The 20,595-nt window shown below is 36.1% G+C and overlaps 2 protein-coding genes across 2 annotated transcripts; both read right to left on the bottom strand.

Moving 5' to 3' along the window:
* Positions 1-407: 407 nt before the first annotated feature.
* Positions 408-5,021, bottom strand: LOC131986658 (uncharacterized). The gene is made up of 4 exons (XM_059351721.1): positions 4,713-5,021; positions 4,275-4,582; positions 4,079-4,174; positions 408-1,518 (listed from the first exon to the last, which is right to left on the bottom strand). The coding sequence occupies exons 1-4, from the start codon at positions 5,007-5,009 to the stop codon at positions 1,359-1,361; spliced, it is 861 nt and encodes a 286-aa protein (XP_059207704.1). The 5' UTR covers positions 5,010-5,021; the 3' UTR covers positions 408-1,358.
* Positions 5,022-11,765: 6,744 nt separating this feature from the next.
* On the bottom strand, positions 11,766-14,405 carry tmigd1 (transmembrane and immunoglobulin domain containing 1). Its single transcript, XM_059352271.1, has 5 exons — positions 14,327-14,405; positions 13,881-14,171; positions 12,178-12,465; positions 11,984-12,087; positions 11,766-11,901 (listed from the first exon to the last, which is right to left on the bottom strand). The coding sequence occupies exons 1-5, from the start codon at positions 14,388-14,390 to the stop codon at positions 11,890-11,892; spliced, it is 759 nt and encodes a 252-aa protein (XP_059208254.1). The 5' UTR covers positions 14,391-14,405; the 3' UTR covers positions 11,766-11,889.
* Positions 14,406-20,595: the final 6,190 nt, after the last annotated feature.

Consider the following 20,595-nt stretch of genomic DNA (forward strand, 5'->3'; position numbering starts at 1 on the left):
CGTGAATAATATATATTAAATATTACATTATTTCACCCAAAATCTACACCTGACTTTCATTTGGAAGATTCTGTAAAATAATGCAATAGCATAAAAAAATAAACACTTTAGTACAAGTTTCCAAATTCTATCAAATTTTGATCGTTTTTTTTTTTATTACAAATATGCTTGTTTTTATCCTAGTCTGTAAAGCATCTTTGAATTTTTTTTAAAAGCACTATGCAAGTCTGAAGTATTAATTAATCTGTACCACATTTACCTTAGATTCTCGTAGTATGAGTGGTATAAACATACATACTGAAAATAACTAACAATAACTTCTGTATATTTTTTGAAACAATATAGACAACTATTATGTGCTGCAATAACAACAATGATAACAAAACAGACAAGACATTTGGGGTTGTGGAGCTTACAGGTTTTATTGTATAATCTTTTTTTCTTTACATTTAGGCACATTACCTTTCTCCCAGTACTACAGGAAAAGGGAACCAATACATAGAAATGGCAGAGAGGGGAAAGTGTTTTTGCTTCATTTGAGGCCGTTTGCTTGAAAGTCACACTAATAACCTGCTGGATATGGCTTTAAAACATTATCGTTGACATCTGGTAATGAGTCATTACATCTTCACTCACCGCATTATCAAATGATTTATGTGTACAGTATTGATGCATGAATCATCCACGGGCCATTAAAAGTGCCAACCTCTGTCTCAAGGAAAGATATGGGGAAAAAACTAAAAATCCCACTCAAATACAAACTAAGCTACACTTTATGTATAAAAAGTCCCCTTTCATAGAAAAATACACTTTACAATTTGGCATAATCAAATGTCATTTTAAAAAAGAGTAACAAATGTTAGTAACATTATTGCATACATATAAAGTAGAGGAAGATGCGTCTCCTTTGTCTGTAAATTTAGTGTTAGTTCTGCAGATATTTTGGTCTTGTGCAGTGTTTCTTTTAAAGTAAATATTAGAAACTGGTAAAAGGTTTCTATTCAGTGAGTGAGAATACAAACTACGATATTAGTATCTTAAAATGTAACTAAGACATTTGGTTGTAGCAGCTATGACAGGTACATACACCACAATAGAGAAATCCCTTTGGTAGCTACAATGAGGATATTTTTCCAACAACCAGCTAACCTGAGACATGTAAACACACAAGAATAACTTGAATGTTGCCAACTACACACAACATAGGTAAAACAAAGAGTACAAGCTGCCATGTAACGGTCTCCCAGTATCATCATGACAACACTACAGGTAAATGTAACAGTAATACATCAATGATGATAAACGTGAAACATGGCTACAAAAAGGTCCTGTGTTCTACATACACACATGCATGTAGTTCAGTTGGATTTGCGAATAGTGTTCACAGCTGTGTGAGCCCAACCTCCCAGTGCGTCTGAGAGGTTTGTGGCTCGGCGTGAGAGGTTTGAGCGACTCAGTTTACCGCTGGGGTCCAACTTTCTCATCATGGTTCCTCCAGAACGTTCCTTTGTACTGGTCCTGCAGAGACAGACGGATAATAATTACTGCCAGAAATATAAACAGAGGGAGAGTCAGTAATAAACGTGCTCAACTTGGTTTTAGGACTTTAAGACCGCAAAAATGCCAATGAAGCGTTTTGTTCGTGAAAAGGGGCTATTTTATAATTATTATTATTTCCAAAACTAGCACATGAAAGCAATTGTTGACCTATCAGTAAACAACGTTCTTTGTCATTTTTAAGAATCTTATAGTACTGCTTCAGTAGTATTTTTTTCACATTTATGTTAAGTCTACATGACTTTACATTTGGATAACACATTTTTATTTCTATTTTGTTAGGGATGAATTGAATCTTATGAAAACAAGATCAAGATAAAAATGATTATAGTACAACATTCTGTGTTGTGGCCGACACTTTTGTCCGTTTGGCTTAGTGACTGGAATATGTTACAAATAATATATAAAAATGCTTAATATATAATTAGGAGTTTTCAGTAGCAATTGTTGACCTATCAGGAAACAATGTTCTTTATCATTTTAAAGAATCTTATAGTTCTGCTTCAGTAGGATTTTTTTTTCACATTTATGTTAAGTCTACATGGCTTTAAATTTGAATAACAAATTCATATTTCTATTTTGGTAGGGATGAAATGAATCTTATGAAAACAAGATTAAGATAAAATGATTATAGTGCAACACTAACAGTTTGGCTTAGTGACTGGAATAGGTTACAAATAATATACCAAAATGCTTAATATATAATTAGGAGTTTTCAGTAGATTGTGGCATCATTGTGATTTGTGAAGTTTATTTTGGTACAAAATTATAAAATAAATTAATAAATATATATATATATTAATAAATTATTATTTATTTATAGAGCACGGACATTACAATATTGTTAATATTGTTTATATGTTAAAAAAAAAAATTAAGTTTGAAGTTATATTATTTGTTTCACATTTCTTTAATTTGTTTCTCAGCTGAATTATATTCTTAAAACAAAACAAAAATTCCATTGTTAAAAAGACAAGATTTTTATAAAAGTTCAATAAATGCATTTTGTTTCCAAGTCATGAGAAATTCTGTTAAACAGCTATGACATCAGTATTGAACACAATAATCATGATTAACATTTTTTGCTAAAACTTAGAAGTCTTAGAAGGGACGATGGTAAGTAAGAGAGCATGTCAGGGCTGATAAAGAGGCAGAGATTTAGCCAGTAAGTGAAGTGAAAGATAGTAATGGAGGAAGTTAGCAGGAGAAGATGAGCATCCTTCGCTTGGACAAGGCAAGTTATTCATCAGATTTATAACAGAAGCTTTTCATTGCGACAGATCAGAAAAACGTTCACATTTTCATAGAAAAATCGGTCCATGCTTCGAAACAGACACCAGGCGAGCTCTGCCATGCGACAAACATAGTTACACTGTTTCAACAACTCAGCTGGTTTTGGAAGTATAATGTTTTGATATTTGGATTTACCTTTTTCCCTACTCCGCAATTAGGGAATAGCTGAACTTCCTGTTGTAGAAGGAAAACAAACTTGTGTTTAAGAATTGCAGAGGGTGAGCCCTGAGAAAAGCCGTTTGCTGCCTGCAATGAACGCTAATAACAAACAAGGTCACTGTCCACGTGCCGCATTTGTTTTTCACAGTGCATCTCATTCGTTATGGGCTGGTCCACACTGTGGAATCCAATATTTTGAATGTCAACACAGGAAGTGATGTAAATATAGTCCAAGCTCTCTCAAGCACATTTTTGTCATTTCATCTGGCTCCTATTCCCACACCCATACGCTCTCTCCCCCTGCTGTCGCCCCTCACTCCCTCCTCATCCGAATACCAGAAACACACTTCACTCCCCAGTTTCAAATCTTGCCGGGAAGAATGTGGGCGTATGGGGGGAGGGGAAAGAAGTCTGGGAGCCACAAGCTGTGCTGGGATTCTTTGGGTGAGAGGGCGAAGAGGGTCCTCATGTGTCTCGATAATCTCCTCTTTACAGAATATGAATGAATAACAGAAAATGGACCGATGACTCTCTTTCTTTCATTCATACAGACAGAAACTGTATTTAAGCCATTATTATTTATGCAAAATGACAAATAGAAAGCAATAAAACATACTACAGGGTTCGTAAACTTTAGCAGTGGTCAAATTCAAGCATTTTTCACGGACTTTCAAGGTCCATTTTCAAGCTTTTCCAGTATCTTACATCTGTTGTAAATTGCATGTTTTAGACGAGTACTTACATACTAAAAGGGGGAGATTTCACTTAACCATACCGACAGTGGTGGTATTACACTTTTAGGAGGAAAGGTCTTTATTTCAGATAGGCATTGAACATGTGATTATCTATAGTCTATAGATGGATATAATCAGATTGCAAGAGAAATACAGTAAGGATTTCAAGCATTTACAAGCACTTTATCCAAAATCCAAGCATGTTTTAAACCTTGAAAATACAACAGCATTTTCAAGGATTTCAAGTACCCGTACAAACCCTGATACTATAACAACTATTCACAACACGCCAAGTAATACGTGAAATACTAAAAAAAAAAATGAAGCTGCTTTACCCTTTGTCTCTGCTGATTATGTCTTCAAAGGCTTTGGACAGATGTTTGAGCCTCCTGAGTCCACTGGAAACTGACTCCAAATCTCGGTCAAACTTTCTGTAACAGCAGAGAAACAAACATTCAGAGCAGAGGAAAACACATAAATGAAAGAAGCAAACAAAGATGAACACCTGAAAAACAAAGTTTGAAGACTCACATCCTCTGGTTCTCTGTGTTGGGGGAGGCAAAGGGACTCCGTAGTGCAGCCATGCGGACCAGCTGCCTCCTGCCTCCTCCTGTCCTCACCCCTCGTACGCCAGCCTCAGGAGTCTTCCGTCCTCTAGAGCCTGGGGTGCGTCCGGGCGCGGCTGTTGATCTTGGGGTGCGTCTGGGTGTTGCAGCCCGGCCAGGCGTACGTCTTGGGGTGCGAGAAGTTGATGCACCAGCTTCTTCCACATCACATGTCCGACCTGGGGTCGCTACCAAACACTCCTCACGTGAAAACTCTCTGGTCCTCTGCATCCTCTGAGTAACGGACAAAAGGACACGGGAGAAGAGAGACAGATGATGAAGAGGGAACAAATGAACAAACTATTTGCTAATGTATATATCATAAGCTGAATTACTGGACTAAAACCCATGCCAGTCCATCTACCTGATATACGCCAGTGATGGAGTTTCGAGCATTGCGAGTAAGTTTGCGGACTGCGTTGGGTTTCGGCTGCTCTTTCTGGGTCTCCCAAGTTGGATTCTCTGGGAGGGAGTTTGCCTGGACAGAGCGTAGCGGGAGCCGCTTGCGCAAAGACATTCGCAGAGAGTTGAGTGAGGAGGAAGAGCGAAGCTTGCGGAAACGGTCGGGGGCTTCAGGGGAGCTCTCTGCGCCATCAGACTCATCCAGGACTGTATGTGCACGCCACACTCCCACCACAGCTTTACCTACTCCATCCATCATTGAAGGCTCAATACTGACTGAACTAACCTGCAAGAGAGAAGTGGAGGTGTAACAGAGCAGCAGATCTATTGTAATGTAATACAACACATTTTAAAATAAGGATTTGTACAACTTTTTAAAGTAAAATTTCAAGAAATTTTCAAGCACTCCCAGGGTACACAAACCATTAATTTCTGTCACTCTTCATTTTCACATCTAAATTACTATAAATGCAAATGTGAAAAATAAAGTTCACAGAATTCATCTAAACCCACAGCAATCATTATATATTGTTGATTTTATCAGCCATTTATTTTAAATTTGATTGCATGTTCGACCATGCTTATTTAACAAATTACACTTTTCAAGGGGTATACTCACATATTACTGACCTTGAAAAAATAAATGGGCAAAATTAAGCAATTTTCCTAACTTTCTGGACTTTGTATGAGCCCTTTGAACAGCTTCAAGTGCTTAAGACATGTGTGATGAAAGATCTCAGGCAGACTTTCTGTTACAGGAACACGACTCTGGCCTTAGCCTTTAAAATGTCAAGATTTATACATTTTCTGCTTGTATATGATATGTTAAACTAAAATAAAACTTGAATAACTGAGTTTTAGACTGTTGGAACAAATAAGATATGTGAAAACATCACATTCAGCTCTTATTATGATGGGGCGTTTTATCAATCAACAGATAATTGCAGCAACACATAAGACAAGATAAATCCAGTAATTGACAGGAAATAATTCAGATAAAATGCACAGATGATAACATTCAAAATACAACCAAAATAGAGCTGCAACTAATGAGTATTTTCATAATTAAGTCTATAAAGTGTCAGTAAATGATGTAAAATATCCATCCCAACATCTCAAAGACTAAGTAGATGTCTTTATATGTCTTGTTTTAACAAGTTATAAGAATAGTTGATAATAATGATAATGATGATAATTTTTCTGTTGACCTGTTGTTGCAACTCTGCAAAAAAGTGATATAAAATAAAATACATTCCCATATACTGCCCTACAAAGTCTAACTGCAGTAACTACACAAAGGGTAAAACTAAGAAATGTTATTAATAAAAATCATGACAATTTATTTGACTTTTCACTCAAAAAATGTAGTTACTGCACTGTTACTGTTTTGCATTGTTGTAAACGGTTCTAATAGTACTGCAGAAACAGAGTGCAGTAACAACAATGTTGTTGTCTTCTTTCAGCTTTCATATTTTGTTTTCAGTGAATAAACATTTTCAAATAGATTTTGTAATAAATGTATTTAAAAGTGTTTAACAACTCTTAAAATCTTTTTTACTTCATCACTATCTAGATAATAATTTCCCTATCAAACAAACTTATAATTTCTATTATTCTTGTCTTCACTATTCAACACAATGAAGAAATACAAGGCTACACTGTATCACAGTCAAAGTTTAACTTTAGTTTTGAGTTGGATTTTGTAGTTACTGCAATTTTTACAACATAATTTCTCTGAAATACAGCAAAATTGAAATCTAAAACTTTGTCACAAGATAAAACAGGCATAAAGGGGTTCATTTTTAGTTATAACTCAATTTCAACCAAAAATGTAGTTACTGCAGTTAGACTTTGTAGGGCAGTATACTAGATACAATGTTTAACTCTGAGAATGTAACTGGTAGCTTATAAAAATGACTGTTGCAACAATTATCCTCTACTGACCAAAAATGTGGAAAATGTTCATGGACAAAGGAGGGAAATGAGCCGTAACAGCCCGTTAAATCAGGCAGCAGTTCATCATGTTAGTGAAAGTATCGTGGCTATTGTTTGATCAGGATTTTTCTTCTGATTATCATCTGATAACTTTAAGACAACTTCCAACACAATGCAGCCAGAGGAGCAATTAACAAGAGTTTAGCACGTTAGCGTCAAATGGGAACAATATGGAAGCTTCGCACTCTTAACAAAGAAACCTTGTTAAGTAGCTCCGTTATCATTTCCAACAAAAGCTCACTGATTATCATCCACAAACAACTATAACAGGGCTGTGTTGGCGAAAGAGCCCTTAGCTTCTCTGCAGTAACGGCGTTAGCTACCGTTAAAACCTCAAATAACACTTGTTAAATAACGTCTTCGTTAAATAACTTAGGTTAAACAAGCTATTGGATAGTTAATCTTACCTGAAAGTAGCGGGTTGGAGGTTTGGAGAGTCGTCTGCTTCAGCTGCTTGTTGCTGTTTCTTTCTTCCACTGTTTGAATTTGGCGGTGGACCGCAGACCGCACCAAGCAACACATCACCACGCCCTGCACGCAAAGCTACCCTGAACGACGTCATCACGTTACGTCTTGACGTGCTCCGAGGCAATTCCTTCTGGTACCATACAGTTTATGAAATACCATCTTTCACACAGCACAAGTGCAAGAATTGACCCCAAACTAATTATTGATGGTCGCCCTCTGCTGGATAAAAAATGTAATAGTAAATTCATAAGGAATACTATCCATGGTAAAAAGAAATGTTCTTCAAGAGGGACATTCTACTGGGATGAGTTAATTCAGGGTTGGGCAACTTGGGGCCCGGGGGCCGCATATGGCCCGCACCCTCACTTGAAGTGGCCCTCAGTACAACTACATGCATTTGAGCATGAAATCTTAAAAGTGCACTGTAAAAATGCACAAAATTACTTCTTGCAATTAATGTTGTTCTGCTGTTCTTGCACTGAAAAAAAAAATCACAGTTAGTGGTTATTTTTTATTTGCTTCAAACCTTGTGTATTCCTATTTATACTGTTATACATGCATTTGAGCATAAAAATATGTTAAGTTTCTGCACTGTAAACATATTTAAAATTGCAGTTTCATCATATCTGGTTAAGAACACGGTCCTATATGTGTCCCTGTGGTAGTGTTGATGAAAAATTGTGGCCCCCTCCAGCATTTAAGTTGCGCATCCCTGAGTAAATTGATGATGTTGACTGGAAGAAAGTTCCAGAGGTTACTGCCTTATGAATTGTGCATCTCTAATAAGATTAAAGAAATACACTAACATTTTACACAAAATCTACACAAAAAAAAAAACTTTCTGGAAGATCCCTTTTGTGACTCCCATACTGAGACTATTATCCATCTGTTTTGGAAATGTAAATACACCCGTAAACTGTGGCATAAGATATTTGCAGATTTATTTTAGATAACATCACCTGTAACTTCATGCTCCTCTTGCAATATGTATTTTTTGGTTATAAATTGACTAACATTTCAGTTGAAAAAGAATATTATTTAATTAATCTAATTATAATCCATGAAATGTTTTACATCCATAAATGTAAATTTGCTGAAGTGAAACCTTTATTTTGTGTTTTTATGAAAGAACTGGAGATGTACTTATAGTCAATATCTAATGCTAAAAACAAGAAAGCTATCAAAACTGTGAGATTATGCTCTCACATTATGCTGTAGCAGTATGCAGTTTAAATGGAAGAGAATAATGAGTGAAGGCACCATGGCCCGGTTTCAGAATTTATTGTAGGTACAGAGAGAAGATCTTTACTTGAATACCTGTTATCATGCCCAGAAACTGAAATGTATTTATTGAAGCAAACTGGCAAAATCTAGCCTATGTGATTTATTACTGAGAACATTGACTTTTGTGTTGTTTAGTTTGCTTAAAAAATAACACGCAAGATACAGACATTATAATAATGGCCAAATTACTGTACATACACTTACAGGAAATCCATACGTAAGACACCAGGCTGCAATGCATTTAATCAGTAATAGAAGATGCTATATGACGGTTGAGGTAGGTATGCCAGCTAATACCTACTAACTCAGTGGTTTTCAAACTGGGGGGTGCGCCCCCTAGGGGGGGCCCGGAGTTATGACAGGTGAGGCTAAATATCAGTGTTGGGACAACGAAGCCTCATGAAGCATTTGCTTTATTTACGGAGCCCAAGAGATGGCGCTCTTTGTTCAACAAAGATCTGAAAACACACTCAATCACCATTGCTGAAGCCTTTTTTTTAAGACCGGCATCTAGTGGGCAGTGGCGGTTCTACGCAGGGGCCTACAGGGGCCACTGCCCCTGTGAAGAAGCCCTTGGCCCCTGCTGTGGCCCCTGTGTCAAATTAATAATAAAATGATCAATTTATAACAATGAACGACTGAACAATTCTTACCTATTTTTTGTTCAAACAATATCTCATTGTACACAAAAGGAACCCATAATGTGTACATTGTATGATAGTTTAATTGTGCAATAAAAGCTAAATATAATGATCATTCTCACTGTACTGCACTTTCAAAATTAAAAAAAGTAATTGTGCACAAAAATGAGAAATGTCATTGTCGTACAAAAATAACTGTTAATGTTGGTAAGTCTCAGTGTTTCACAATTTTTTATTTGCCCCTCTGATTAAACATTGGCCCCTCCTTGGCCCCCACAGTAAAATTAGTCTAGAACCGCCACTGCCAGTGGGGTCAAAAAATAAAGGAAATGCCTCACGAAACTTCGTTGTCCCAACACTACTAAATATAAATAATGCATTTTTCTTCTTCACTGCTTCACGGCTTGACAGTTTTTTATTTACAAAAGTGGGACTGAGCAGAAAAAGTTTGGGAACCACTGTATTAACTAACTAATGCTAGGCTTTATTCTAAGAACTCAAGGACAAAAATATACTAAATAATTCTGGCTTGGCAAAATGAATTGGAAGCCAAAATTAGAAAAAGTAATGCAGAGATAATTTTTTTTCAAATCTTATTTTGAAGTCCAAGTTTTATATAAATGTAAATGGTCACAAAGTACTTTTTAGTCCTATAGCTATAAACTGATGCAATCCAATGCAGCAGTAAAGATGATCTTTATGAGGTTTATAAAGTTTAGTTTTCATTGATGTGGCATGAGATGGTGATTGATTATGAAGACATGCCAGATTGTTGATTCAACTTAGTTTTAAGGCCAGTAGTGTTGCGATCGTGTTGCACGATTGTATATTGAGTGTGTGTTTCTAACATCTTGTCCAACACATTTACATACCTGAAAATGATGAACATGTTTTTATTTAATACAAAATAATATGACAGAGCCTTTGTGGCATGCTATCAACATTTTTATAAATTGTATAATGATAAGTGGGACTGATATATAGATTCAAAATCTCAATGGAATGATCCAATTAACGGTTAAATTAAATAAATACCCAATAAGATACACCATCTCTTCTGCTAAACTATGAAGCCTACTCACATCAACAAGTCACTATATACTAATGCTTATTTGCCACTACTGTAAGGCTCATCTTTCTCTCTCTCTTTAATAATGCATTATGTGTCTTTATACGTGTGTATTTCCAGAAAAAGTCTCATTATCATGAAATAATTTAGTATTAAGTGGCCAGCAGATGTCACTACAGACCTGCATGTGAAGTGGAAAACTTGGTTTGTATTCTGTTTGTGATGAACCTGTGTTAAATTTTAGACATGCCAGGTAACAAGCAAAACAAGAGCTTTGTATTCATATATATTCATTTTGGCATCAAATTAGACTTCTAAATATTTACCAAAAGGGATCTTTCATTATTAAAAATCACTGACTTTTGGAAACAATCAAACAAAATTGAAAGCCTGACACAGGAAAGGACCAAAGTAAAATATTAACTTCAAATTCAAAGCCTTCACAATAAAAGCTGATGAGTAAATGTACTTAGCTACATTCCACCACTGTTAATAAACACTTAACTGTGCATACTTCTAGTTAGACAAACTACCATTCTCGTTTGGCATACATGATTTTATGTGAACCTGTTAAGTGTCTCTTTATTGGTAAGAACACAAAGATACAGACCTTGACCCCCCGACATGTAAATGTATAACACAATTTTAACGAGCCTTTATAGTTTTGTCAGGAGTTAAAGTTCAGTGCAAAGAAAGTGGCACTATGACAAAGTAAGAATAAAGTTGAAGGTTGATGACCTCAAGGTTATATTGCACACTCATCATACTGCAATAATGACCAGAAGTAACAAGGGATATGATTCTTTATAATGCGATTTTAAAGGACACTTCAGGGAAACTATGAAATTGCAGAGGATGGGATTCTACCATCAGATGTTTAGCTTAGCTTAGCACAAAGACTAGAAAGATAGCAAATTCGCCCTGACAGCACCTCTAACACTCATTTTTGAAAATTGTTGTTTAATCCGTACAAAACCCGCACATTGTCTTTTTTTAACAGGTGGTTACCTTTAAACTGAGCCAGGCTAGCAGCTCTGTCTAATGCTTACCAAGTGATTTCTACAAGTTTTTAAATATTGTATTTTGTAGGAAATGATTGTAGAGTCATAACCACAAGAACAAATAGGCTTATATATGTATTTTTACAAAATGTATATTCAAACATTTCTTTAAGCTGACATATTCAGACTAAAATAGTGAGAATATATGCATAAAACAGACATTATAATCTGTATTTTGCTATCCTGATCATTTTTAGGAATTAAATAAAATGAGACAGTTCAGACAAAAACCAATGTAAGTGTCCTAAAATGGTCAAATGTCATACATTACATTACACTTTTGGCATTATTGATAATTGTGCAAATACTTAAAAATAATTAATGTACACCTTGCAATGCTGGCTGTACTATATAATTTAATTTAACAGACAGATAGAATATTTGTGTTTGACGTTGGACTCTCAGCAGGAGTAATGTCGAAAACATCTCTTAAAAAAAAGTAAAATATATTAAGCTTGATCACACACACACACACACACACACACACACACACACACACACACACTCACACACACACACACACTCACACACACACACACACAAATAACTGAGTTGTGATGTCTTCATGGCTCCTCTTATTTGATGACATGGTGAAGATCAGTCAGTAATTTGGGGCACATGCTACTTGCAGCACTGTCAAAAGAGAAATGAATCATTAGGAGGTTCAGTTTGCAGTGTGTCTGGGTCACTCTTTGTACCCATATTTCTGTGTTACCTTTCTAATTTTTTTCCACCGTGAAGCAACAGCTAGAAGTGAAGTCAGGACTAACACCACTATTCCTGCTATCGCCGGCATCAGAGGGAACTTGAAGATCTTTTCTATTGATGAGCAAGAAGATCATGTTCAACCCACTTTTTCTTACTAAATGTCACTCACAGATTCATAATTTCATGTGTGTGTAAACTGACCTGTTACTGCAACATTGAATTGCTTGCTGCTTACACCATATTTAGGAGACTCTGCTGTGCACTGATATGCGCCTTCATGCAAGCTTTTGTCAGCAGATTCGGCAGTTAACCGGCTAGTAAAGCCGTCGCTGATCACTGAGAAACCACCTGCTAATAGATCCACTAGACTTCCGTTTAGAGTCCAAGTCACGGAAGAGACGGGGGGATTGGCCCAGATATCACACTGCAGGACGAGGACTGACTCTGCTTCTACTGCAACGTCCTCTGAACCAGAGAGCTGTGGGCGATCTGAAGAGGATTGTCACAGAGAAAATGTTAGCCTAGTATAACCAACAGCTTTAGCAATGCCTGCGGCTTGTCAGTCTGTTGGTTGGCCCACGAATTTGGTACAGATTGAAATATCTCAACAACTATTTGACTGATTGCCATTCATTTTTGTGCATTAATTCATGGTGCAACTTAAAAAATAAGATCATGTCAAACAATTCAATAGCATGTTAGTTGATGTTAGCATTTCGCTCTCAGCACCACTGGACCAAAGCCTCTAGACAGGCTGTAAACTCTGACTGCTGGATTAAGTACACATCTGACTAGGTGTTTTGGGGAAGTTGCGGAGGAAATAACAAAATGGACGGCATTTTCAAAGCTTCTAGTGGGACTACGCCATTTTATTGTTGCCAGCAATGGAGATGAATCTTCGAGGCATGTGCTTAGCATTACCCCTGCTACTAAGAGGAGGAAGGGGAGCAGTAAAGAAGAAGAGGCTGGTCCAGAGAGCACTTCTTACTACTTACTCAATTTTGCCCTTGATGCCTGTCTGACTGCTTTGTTTCAATTGGCTACGAGGGTAGATGTGAGTAGTCCCTCAAAGCCAGACCTATCCCCACAGTGTTGGAGAAAGGTCTGGTTGCACCCATTATTGCTCTGTTATTGTGAAAATACTCGCTCTGGCTTGCTTGTACACTGTAAAAAAGATAAACAATAGCTACTCAATAAAATTGAGGCAACAGATTGCACGCAATATTATTTATTAAATCTAACTAGGTTAGAAGTTGAGTTAGTAACAACTTAACTTAACAACTTAACTTAAGTGCCTGTCAATTAAAAACAGACTAATTCTATTGTGTTGGATTCATTCACAATTGTCTTGATTTAGAATTACATACACATGGAGATTATATTTAATGTGATCAAAATAAGTAGATTCTATCTCAAACATTTTATATTAAAGTTACTTAAACAACTGCCTCAAAATCAAGGACGCATTTATATTTAATACATTTGATCAAATGTATTAAGTAAAATGAAATGACTACAGAATAATTTATTACAGTGTATATCTTTAAACCAATCACAATAATCTTGGGCGGCAGGAAAACCCAGATGCAGCGACCAGGTTCCTGCACAAAAGATCGAGGTAGTGGAGGAGAATGCTATATGAAATAGGCAACCAATGGCAGGCTTATCTCAGCAGTCTACATCTGGTGATAAAATGGTGATCTTTAGGTACGATGTTCACCATTTTAAGCATGATTGCATGCATGAAAGAGTGAAACAGGTGTGAGATCTTGACCTGATTCATTCCCTGGGGACCATGAATATATCTTTAACATTTTACTGCAGCTCATTCAATAGATGTTGACATATTTCAGTGTGGACCGAAGATGGCAAAAAAAATCAGTTAATTATTAGAAGGGACTCACATGTGACGTTCAGGGTGACTGAGGCCGTAGCTGTGTTATTCTTGCTCAGGTGGCAGGAAAAAGTGGCACCGTTGTCTTCATAGATTACAGGTGAAACACACACACTGCTGCGACCCTTCCTATTTCCTTCTGCCAGGCGGATCGCATTGCCATTCCTCCGCCATACCAGCTCCTCATCAGCCGGAGTCTCATGGCTGCCTCCAAGCTGACAAACCAGAGACACGGTCTCCTCCAGCTCTGTGTGTATAACTCTGTCCCCATTAATTTCAGGGTCGGACTGGATCTCCACACCTGAGGAAAGGAAAGGGAGGAGGTTGCAATTTTAAAGAACAGCTGAGTGAAGTAGAAAAGCTTAGACTGCACAAAAAAATATTGTATTTGGAATAATTTAACCTAAGTGAGGTAAGTCTGTTCAAATATCGGTGACCACACTTGCGAACTCTTACCTAGTGTGTGGGTTGCACAGTAGAGCAGGAAATGGAAAATAAGCGCATTAAACACGAACTTCATTTTACTCTTCTTTGGATAAACCTGAAAGTGAGAAAAAAAGGAAAGAACAATTATGTTGAGTTCATTTAAACTTCTCATTTAAGCTAAATTTACCAAGACTTTTTAAAAAGAAAAGTAGTCTGTAGCGGTGACAGACATTGACATTTGCATTATTTAAATAAAAAAATGCTTTGTGTTGCTATTTTAATGTCCTTTATGTGTTATGTAAAGCACTTTGAATTGCTGTTGAAAGCTGCTTCACAAATAAACTAGCCTTGCCTAATAACTTCAGTTGTTTTTCTCCACCTCGTTAGGCTACAAACATCTGTGACACAAACAACTTAGCACATTAATCATTTGTGTTTTACACTCAGTTTAAAATTCCAATTTCCCTCCTCTCATTCAGCAGGACCTTTCTCCTGTGGCCTTCCAATTGGCCAAAAACAATCAAATTGTTGAATAGGCCTCAGGAACACTTTGCAAATTCAGACTTAGTGCACATGTGCCTTATAAAGATGATAATGAATTGTTATTTAAGGTACAAATTTGGGGAAAAGCTGTGGGCAAGGCATTTTTGTAAAACATGAAAACCTGCCATTTAATTTTTGTGTTGGGAAGAGATAGCTTTTGGTGCAGTTCTGCTCATTTAGTGTATACGTCAGAGCCCATTTAGAGGATCTGCAGTGTCATAATTTGAGATCTTTAAACATGAAAGATGTCTGTTTGACACACTTTAAGTTGCTTCATTTATATTCTTCCGTTACGGCATGTGAACAAAGGTGTTTCAGGATTTGGAAAAGGTCCAAAAACTTGATATGTTACCGGAATATATTTCGTCCAAGAAAGGAAAACCAATTTGTTGTTACATTATGTTCCCTTCAGTGTTTGTTTGACATGATTCTGAAGACTAAATTTAGTCAAATAAACCTGCCTGTCCGCTGGTAAATTATCCCTTTGGATAAAAGTGATAACTGCAGTCCATTTTTCTTAAAAGGAACAGTTTGTACTTGCTGGGCACTTAATATCAAAGTCATATGTGATTGCAGTTTGCTTGAAAGAAATAATAGGAGTTGCAATTTCGTTTTTTTGGAAGCAAGTCATACAGTAATGCTCTGGGTTTATACATGTGAAATAAACTTAGAAAAATGCAATTAAATGGACAGTTTGATAATGTTTCCACTTACCTGACAAATGATGATTTATTCTTATTTCTTGTCCGTGTTTTCTTTGTGATGCTCCCTGCGTGCCAACATGAGAATGTGAAGGACGGTTCTGGTCTTCAGCAGCTCTTTTATGCTTCACATCATGAGGACACTTTTACAACGTCCTTCCCTGTTTCTTTATGACTTGCTCATCTTTCTTCCTCCTACCTGTTCCTGCCAACATTTATTTTTTTATCTTTTTTATTGTTATGTACTCATAATGTGCAAACACAAGGAAACTTTTTTTATTGGTTACAGTCATTGCAATGGCACTAAAACTTCTTGGGTGTGGATTTAAATACAAATTTTATGGGTTCTTTTCATATTTGCTTTCAATAGTTAGGTTTTTTGAAGCTTATGAGCAGTGGTCGAAAAAGTATTCAAATCTGTGACTTAAGTAAAAATACTAATACCACACTGTGAAATTACTGTACTACAAGTAAAAGTCCTTCTTTATAAACTTACTGAAGTAAAAGTACAAAAGTATCAGCATCAAAATGTACTTAAAGTGTCAAAAGTAAAAGTACTGATCATGCAGCATGGACCAACTCAGATTGTGTTATATATATATATATATATATATATATATATATATATATATGTGTGTGTGTGTGTGTGTATTATTATTATTGATGCATTTATGTAAGCAGCATTTTAACTACTAAATATACTGTTATGTGCTTAAAATAAAAAAGTCTAATCTCTTTAAATCAATCTTTTGATGTTAAATCTCGACCTGAAAAGTAAAATAAGCTGTCAGCTAAATGTAGTGGAGTAAAAAGAACAATATTTGCCTTTAAAATGTTGTGGAGTAGAAGTATAAAGTTACATTAAATGGAAATACTCAAGTAAAGGGTTAGTAAAGTACTTGAGTTAATGTACTTAGTTACATTCCACCACTGCCTATGAGACACTGATAAAGCAAATATGTATTTTTTTTTTAACAATATAGTCCTGTTATGTGACATTTTCTATGGTTACCTTCATTTGTTTGTTTATTTGTCAGAAATTTGAGGCTACTAGTCCAATTGACATGAAATCCAATAAATCTTGGAAAGGCTTTTGGTTGGATCTGAATCTCTTTTTGATTGACTTTTACTAACAATGTAAGATAGGGCATGGCCTTGGTGGAGGTCTGAGTTCTCTGAGTGCCCTTTTAGTTTCTTGTATTTTAATATCAAATTCACATAATCTCGTCATCCTGCATGAAAAGAGAGTGCTGTTGAAGCTATCTTGATGTTCCTGGATGTTATAATGAAGTTTACGGGTTGTTTCCTTGTGTGCTCTTTCCTTTCTTCTTGACCCATGTAATGAGTGTGTTTATGTCACACTATAGTCATAATCATCATATTTGTCATTAATAAGCAAGGCTGCTAAATACCCAGCGTACAAGTGCTTTAACATTTTAGTTATTTATTTATTTTTAGAATGACCACAATGTACCTGAAGTAATCAGTGGTGGAATGTAACTAGTACATTTACTCAAGAAATTAAGTACAATTTTGAGGTACCTGTACTTTACTTGAGTATTTCTATTTTATGTAACTTTATACTTCTACTCCAAATCAATTTAACTGACAACTTTAGCTACTTTTGAGGTTGAGAATTAACAAACATGATCAATTTAAAATGATTAGACTTTTATTTGATCTTTTTTAACAATTAAACCTCATAACAGTATATTAATTAAAATTATCTTTACAACATTAAAATGCTGCTTACATCAATGCATCATCACAAATAATCTAATAATATATTATATTATGATTATATATTTATATAATTTATATTATATAAGATAATATATTATTATTGGAATATATAAAACAATCTGAGTGGGTCCATTCTACAAAATGAGTAATTTTATTTTTTATACTTGAAGCATTTTGATGCTGATACTTTTGTACTTTAACTTCAGTAAGTCTTGAATGCAGGACTTTTACTTGTAGTGGAGTCGTTTCACAGTGTGGTATTAGTACTTTAACTGCAGTAAGGGATCTGAATACTTCTTTTTACTGCTTGTTGGAAGTGAAAACACGACACTGATGCACCTAACACGTGTTGCACATGGAGACGTGTTTGTGTCCACGTAGCTCATATACTCACTCCCCATGAACGCTTTGGTCTCTATATGTCTCATATATTCCTATTTTTGAGCATCAAAACAGCCACAGTACCAGCTAGATTATTTGATGTTTCAGGCTATATGATCCCGGCTTCTTCTTCTTCTTCTTTTTTTTAAACTTGTATTAACTTTAATCAGGTGTGTGCATATCTCCAACAGCCCTCCCTCTCTTACCCACTAGGGAGAAGCATTGACCACCTGAAAAGGTTTCTTCAGCTGCAGGTAGTTAATGAGACCTTTGAGACTTTAGTTGTGTGATTTTATCTGATTGTATGAATGCATTTTTTCTTCTTCTTAAATTAAGCTTGCAGAAATCCATTGGGCTGTAACCCCCCCCCCCAACAAACATAAATACTTATTTTAGTCACGTCTTGTACAAACTTTTTGTTCACGATTTCACGAAGACTGACTCGAAGGCAGCAGATATATCAAACTTAGTTATTATTTTTGCTATTACTGCTTTTATATCACATTTTGATTTCCCTCTGCCCTGTCCCCACTCTCAGCACACATTTTAAGCTTTTTTAAATGGTAGGCCTGTATCAGCTAACTCCCTTTTTTCAGTCTGACAGCTTCTTATCCTTGCTCCAAAAAAAATCCCTTATGCGATTTTGACTGAGCATAGAAAGTGTCGCTTGTATTAGCCATGCTTCCCTCAAACTTCCAAACGTCTTTGCTCATGTATTTGAATTTGACAAAGTGAATTTTAATGTTCTATAAGCTTTTATTTTATTTTATTTTTATAATTGACACATGATATGCAGTCTATGACAGCTTCCTTAAAAAAAATAAATCTAATGTGTAAACCTGGTCCGATCAAAGATCAAAGCTCAAGAGTGAGCAGCAATTGCAACATACTGAGTTGTGGGAAAAGAACAAGAACATGCTTTTCATGTGATGTTGCGCCACTGATTACCTACTAGTAACCTACTATATAGACACATGCAGGGCTCTTGTTTCTCACCATACACAAACACAAACCCTGTGCCCCTTGTTGTAATGTGTAAGCTGATATTGTGCTCATCACCTCTTCTGGCCATGCTGTTATTACAAATGACAGAGTTGGGAACAAGTCTTCGTTAGGCAAGTAACAAGTAAGTCTCAAATCTTTGCACTCAAGATCGGACAAGTGCCAAGTCATCATCCTCGAGTTTTGACTCCTAAAACAACTCATAATGAATTAATAAAGGCGTCAACAAGTCTGGGCTTTCCCTTTACTTTCTCTCATTTTGACATCAAATTAGCACATGAGAATTTACCCATCAGAAGGAATCAGTTAGACATTTCATTATCAATGATTACTGACTTTTGGAAACAATTGAAGCTAGATTGAAAGCCTGATACGGGAAAGGACTAAATAAGAAAAATCCATCCAACCAAACCCCTCCATTTTCCTCCCCTTATCCAGGGCCGGGTCGCGGGGGCAGCATGTTAAGCAGGGCCTTCCAGACGTCCCTCTCCCCAGCCACAACATCCAGCTCCTCCTGGGGGACCCAGGTAGGGCCTCCTACCAGTTGGACGTGCTGGAACTCCTCTAACGGGAGGCGCCCGGGAGGATCCTTACCAGATGCCCAAACCACCTCAACTGTCTCCTTTCGACACGAAGGAGCAGCTGCTCTACTCCGAGCTCCCTCTGGATGTCTGAGCTCCACAGGGGTGCTGAGCTAAGCGGGGCGAGGCAGCTTTCAGTTATTCTGCTCCTCACCTGTGGAACAAACTACCTGCAGATCTGAGGTCTGCCCAAACGGTCAGCTCCTTTAAATCAGGACTAAAAACACTATTGTTTACTGCAGCGTACTCTTCACTTTAACACTTATCTGCTCTACTCTACTGCCCTTACTTTTGAACTACACAATGTTTGACTTGTGCTTTTTATTATTTTATCTCTTTTTTTATCCTGCTCTATCTTATTTTATCCTATTTATATTTTTATTTCTATTTCCCTGTTTTAATTGACTGTTTTTACTGTTTTCAATTGTGTCTTGCTGTTTTTAATGTGTATGTAAAGCACTTTGAATTGTGCTATAAAAATAAATTTGAAGCCAAAAGAACAATATCATCTGCAAAAAGGAGAGATGCAATTCTAAGGCCACCAAACTGGACCCCTTCCTCCCCCCGGCTGTGCCTTGAGATAAATAAGGATAAAATATTTACGTCAAATTCCAAGTAGTTTCTTCACAATAAAAGCCTTCATTTAAGCTTGTCGTCATTATGTATATTTAATAACAAGTGGTGGTAAAAGTATTCAGACCCCTTACTTAAGTAGAAGTACTAATACCACAGTGTGAAATTAAGCCACTACAAGTAAAAGTCCTGCATTCAAAACATATTAAGAAAAAGTATAAAAGTTAGAATATTTGTAATGACGCATTTATGTAAGCAGTGTTTAAATTTTGTTAAGATAGGGCTCATTTTAACTACTTAATATACTGTTATGTGGTTAATTTATTAAAAAATGTAATCATTTTAAATTGATCATGTTTTTTATGTTTAATCTTGACCTGAAAAGTAACTAAAGCTGGCAGCTAAATTGAATGGATTAAAAAGTAAAATACTAGTAAGAGTATAAAGTTAAAAACCATTAAAAAAAATGGAAATACTCATGTAAAGCTCAAAATTATACTTGAGTAAATGTACTTTGTTACATTCCACCACTGTCCTTACCAAATGTAATGCCATGGAGCAATAACATATTAAACTGAAATTATTGCAGTTTATAAGTATTTCCAAGTCAAACGGCTCAAATCATTGCTTATCTATAACTAGTTGCAAGTCATTTTTGATTTCGTCAAGTCTAAAGTAATCCCATTACTTGAGTCAACACATATCAACTGTGTACTTCCTGAGAGGCTTAAGATGAATATCAGTGGTTAATAAATGACTGTGATTGTAGATACAA

This window comes from Centropristis striata, chromosome 15, assembly GCF_030273125.1.
Source record: "Centropristis striata isolate RG_2023a ecotype Rhode Island chromosome 15, C.striata_1.0, whole genome shotgun sequence".
In the NCBI taxonomy this organism is placed as follows: Eukaryota; Metazoa; Chordata; class Actinopteri; order Perciformes; family Serranidae; genus Centropristis; species Centropristis striata.